This window comes from Monopterus albus, unplaced genomic scaffold (assembly GCF_001952655.1).
Source record: "Monopterus albus unplaced genomic scaffold, M_albus_1.0 scaffold98.1, whole genome shotgun sequence".
NCBI lineage: Eukaryota > Metazoa > Chordata > Actinopteri > Synbranchiformes > Synbranchidae > Monopterus > Monopterus albus.
In genome coordinates this window covers 2,964,309-2,969,265 of record NW_018127978.1, presented here as the reverse complement: position 1 = coordinate 2,969,265, position 4,957 = coordinate 2,964,309, and the positions used below count along the sequence as shown (strand labels likewise).

Here is a 4,957-nt window from a genome sequence, read left to right as displayed (position 1 = left end):
CCACATTTAGAGGTGTAGTGGAGGCTAACATGTAAAATCCATTTATCCACCTCTCAAGTTATGAAATAGCCTTTATGTAGATTTTACTTTGTTAATGTGCTGTAGCTGTCCTCCCTCTCTATTTCTACAGGATTAGAGGAGATAAAGGATGCACTACAGGTTACAGCCCGATGAAGGCAGTTTTTTGTCACTACACTTGGGCTGTAACCACCCTCTTAATCCTCTACATGTTGGCCATCTGAATAAAGGCTTTTTAATTTTTCAAAAGAGTGCCTTTGATCTTTTTTTGGACTAAGTGTTATGTTAGTAGTTGATAACGTAGATTTAAGCCTGTAGCCAAAAGCAGAGCTACAGAGGTGTGGTAAACACCCTTCTATGTAATCCCACATACACAGATCTGATTTTTTTTGTAATTTTCTAACTTGTAGTCTTCACTCCCAAGTGGCAGTGACTCTGTATATAGTAGTACTGTACTCCTCACCTGGAAACCAATTTTGCTGTTTAAAAAAAATCAGTGAAAAAAAAGATCCAGTCATCAAGTTGAAGAGTCACCTTCGACTTGAGTCCTTCAAAGAGTCCCCCTCTTCCTGCTAAATCAATTTGCCCATTAAAAAGCTACAATACAAGGCCAGAGCAGCGGTGGTTAGCAAGAAGGTTCTGGATTTGAGTCTGGGCTGCCCCCTGACCTTTCTGTGCAGAGTTTGCATGTTCTCCCTGTGCATGCGTGGGTTCTCTCCTCCCACAATCCAAAGACATGCAGCTTAGGTTGAATGGTGACTCTAAATTGCCTGTCAGAGTGAGTGTGAGTGTGTGTGGTTTGTCTACATGTCAGCTCTGTGATAGACTGGTGACCTGTCCAGGGTGTACCCCGCCTTTCACCCAATGTCAGCTGGGATTGGCTCCAGGCCCCTGTGGTCCTATTCAAGAATAAGCAGTATAGATAATGGATGGATGGAAAGCTATAATACATATAGCTAGCAGGAGGTCGGCTGCTGCCTTGTGAGCTGTCCTCAGCTCATGTAGGTTTTACTTTTACAGGCTCAGCAGACATGCAGTCATTACAATATTCACCCTTATTCATACCTAAACATGAGCTAAGACCACAGCCTCTTATTAAAGCTTTGGCTTCCTTAGTTGAAGTCAGTAATGATGAACTTCATTGGCCAAGGAAGCAGCAGTGATGAAACAAGTTGACTGGCTCCATAACCTTAAATTAAACCAGAGTTAAGGCAAATGCGTTTTACATGACAGAAAACACAAAGGAGAGGTACAATATAAATGTCATATATTTAAACCATATGCCAAATATTTTCAAGCTCTGCAATAACAGATTGTTGGAATACTTTTATTTTCCTACAGTAACAGTCACAGAGTCAGCTGAACATTATTTTTTGTCAGCACATGTGTTTCCTGGAACCATTTTCAGCTTTTGTGTAAAACAAAAAACAGAACATGTGGCATGCAGTGTTGGGGAGACTACTTAGAAAATGTAGCTTTGCAAACTATCAATTACTTCACAAAGGAAGAAGTTAAACTACAGCAAAACTACTCTAAAGAGACATGTAGTTTAGTATACAAAACTACAACATCAAAAAAGAAAACTCATGTGCCAGCAAAAAAATACCACTCAGTTGAGTTTATTTACATGAGACAAAAATAACAAATTGTCCTAAACTAAACAGTCCCATCTGGGGTTTTCACAATAATATATATTTCTTGTAAACTTGTAAACGTCTTGTAAATTTCAGAAATTTCCCCATTGTGGGATCAATAAAGTACCTACTCTAAACAAATTTGGATTTTGTATTATCAAACCTAACAACTAAAACAGTGTTGAACCTTTTAGACCATAAGAACATTAGTCTAAATGGGCCCATATTTTACTGCTACTTCTTAGAGCAGAACCTCTTGTGCACATGACACATGAGAAGTCTCTCAATGTTCTTAACCAAATGGTGGTTAGGGTCAGAGAAGCCATGGTAAAATAAAAATAAAAAAAGAGTCCTTTCCTTTTATGGGCCAAAACTATTTGTAGTTGCAGTAGTTAACTACACAAAAAATGGCACAAAAGCAATTTAACTGCTTCAGTCACTAACCAACTATGAATGTCTACCACAAAGTTACTGCAAACTGTAGTTAAGCTAGTAGTTTAATTGCATATAGTTCACTACTTCCCAATACTGGTGGCATGTTCCTTCATTGCCATGAGCACAAACACTAGTGTGACTCAGTCCCACACACAAATCATGCTGCCACAAGTACTCACTGAGGCACTAAATGTGGTTTTATCTGCTGCTGAAAATAGTTCCCAACAAATGCAGTATTTCCTCCTGTTTCAGAAACATTTATTAAAAGTTTGTGATGTATCTTTGTTTTCTATTCACTTTTTGTTTGTGTGCATTTCAGTTTGAGGGCCTGCCCACCTACCCAGATGTGAGCCGCATGTGGGAAATTGTGGACAAATATCATGTGACGAAGTTCTACACAGCTCCAACTGCCATCAGGTTGCTGATGAAGTATGGCAGCGGGCCGGTGCAGAAGTGAGTCGAGCTCTTCCAAATGTTTCCACTTCAGTAGTTGCTAATACTGTTTGCATGATTTATACTGTTTTTAGGAAATGAACATAAAGTAAAATCATGTTAAACACTTGTAACAGTACCTAGAAAACTGAGGAGGAAAGTAATGTTCCATCTCATTGGTGCATGGAGGGAGACATTTTAATTGTTTCTGTGGTAAAGCATTAACCTACCTTTCTCTGCAGGTATAAGCGAGAGTCTCTGAAGATTTTGGGGACAGTGGGAGAGCCCATCAACCCTGAGGCCTGGCAGTGGTACTACACTGTGGTGGGAGAGAAGAGATGTCCCATTGTCGACACCTTCTGGCAGACAGAAACTGTAGGTTGTAGTTATTAGTCTCAGACATCCACTGAGGGGCTTCCGTCTTAACAGTAGCCCCTTTTGCACAGAGATCACAAAAACCGCCACTATTGCAATCTTTCTTCAGCACAGCTTTTTTGATTAAGCCTCTTTTACACTGAACTTACAAAAGCCAAGAAATCGTCGCTCCTGTGTACATTTTACACAGCTGCCAGAATCGTGGTACTAGAGGCGTGATGCTTATCATGACGCCTAATGGTCCGTGTAGGGGAGATCTGGGTTGAAAGTCCCACAGGGACAGTTGTAGCACAGACCCATTCTCTGTTATCACAGAAGTTAGTGTTATGAAACCTAAGTCAGATCATCACTCTATTTACACTAACAATCCCTGAAATAATCAGCGTGAAGTGTTAGATATGTCCAGACATATTTATTATTTTGTGACTTTTAGTGCATCAAATAAAAAAAATGAAGATACTCTTTTCTGGTTTTATACATTATTGTTCAAAATAATAGCAGAACAATGTGACTAACCAGAATAATCCAGGTTTTTAGTATATTTTTTATTGCTACATGGCAAACAAGTTACCAGTAGGTGCAGTAGATTCTCAGAAAGCAAACAAGACCCAGCATTCATGATATGCACGCTCTTAAGGCTGTGCAATTGGGCAATTAGTTGAAAGGGGTGTGTTCAAAAAAATAGCAGTGTCTGCCGTTGACTGTACAAACACAAAACTATTTTGTACAAACGTTTTTGTTTCTAGGATTTAGCAATCCTGTGAATCACTAAACTAATATTTAGTTGTATGACCACAGTTTTTTATAACTGCTTCACATCTGTGTGGCATGGAGTCAACCAACTTGTGGCACCTTTCAGCTGTTATTCCACTCCATGATTCTTTAACAACATTCCACAATTCATTTACATTTCTTGGTTTTGCTTCAGAAACAGCATTTTTGATATCACCCCACAAGAAAAAAAAGGCATGTGCAGAAGAGGTTACAATTTGCCAAAGAACACATCAACTGGCCTAAAGAGAAATGGAGGAACATTTTGTGGACTGATGAGAGTAAAATTGTTCTTTTTGGGTCCAAGGGCCACAGACAGTTTGTGAGATGACCCCCAAACTCTGAATTCAAGCCACAGTACACAGTGAAGACAGTGAAGCATGGTGGTGCAAGCATCATGATATGGGCATGTTTCTCCTACTATGGTGTTGGGCCTATTTATCGCATACCAGGGATCATGGATCAGTTTGCATATGTCAAAATACTTGAAGAGGTCATGTTGCCTTATGCTGAAGAGGACATGCCCTTGAAATGGTTGTTTCAACAAGACAATGACCCCAAACACACTAGTAAACGAGCAAAGTGTTGGTTCCAAACCAACAAAATTAATGTTATGGAGTGGCCAGCCCAATCCCCGGACCTTAATCCAATCGAGAACTTGTGGGGTGATATCAAAAATGCTGTTTCTGAAGCAAAACCAAGAAATGTAAATGAATTGTGGAATGTTGTTAAAGAATCATGGAGTGTAATAACAGCTGAAAGGTGCCACAAGTTGGTTGACTCCATGCCACACAGATGTGAAGCAGTTATAACAAACTGTGGTCATACAACTAAATATTAGTTTAGTGATTCACAGGATTGCTAAATCCTAGAAACAAAAACGTTTGTACAACATAGTTTTGTGTTTGTACAGTCAACGGCAGACACTGCTATTTTTTTGAACACACCCCTTTCAACTAATTGCCCAGTTGCACAGCCTTAAGAGCGTGCATATCATGAATGCTGGGTCTTGTTTGCTTTCTGAGAATCTACTGCACCTACTGGTAACTTGTTTGCCATGTAGCAATAAAAAATATACTAAAAACCTGGATTATTCTGGTTAGTCACATTGTACTGCTATTATTTTGAACAATACTGTATCTATGAGCATCTATTTACAAATTGAAACATATCACATTTTGTAAACCCATTTGTTGGCTAAATGTTATGCTAAGCATACCTACCATTCATGGTTGTATTTTGTGAGAACAAGGTGTAAGTTGCAGGAAAGCATGGGGGGGGGGGGGGGGAAA

The 4,957-nt window shown here is 39.4% G+C and overlaps 1 protein-coding gene across 4 annotated transcripts in view; it reads left to right on the top strand.

Moving 5' to 3' along the window:
* acss2 (acyl-CoA synthetase short chain family member 2) overlaps positions 1 to 4,957 on the top strand; it is a 70,655-nt gene that overhangs the window by 47,448 nt on the left and 18,250 nt on the right. For all 4 annotated transcript variants that reach the window (XM_020609111.1, XM_020609112.1, XM_020609110.1 and 1 more), the window contains 2 exons: positions 2,407 to 2,540; positions 2,762 to 2,894. In XM_020609111.1, coding sequence (XP_020464767.1) covers positions 2,407 to 2,540; positions 2,762 to 2,894 — 267 coding nt within the window. The remainder of the gene's footprint in view (positions 1 to 2,406; positions 2,541 to 2,761; positions 2,895 to 4,957) is intronic.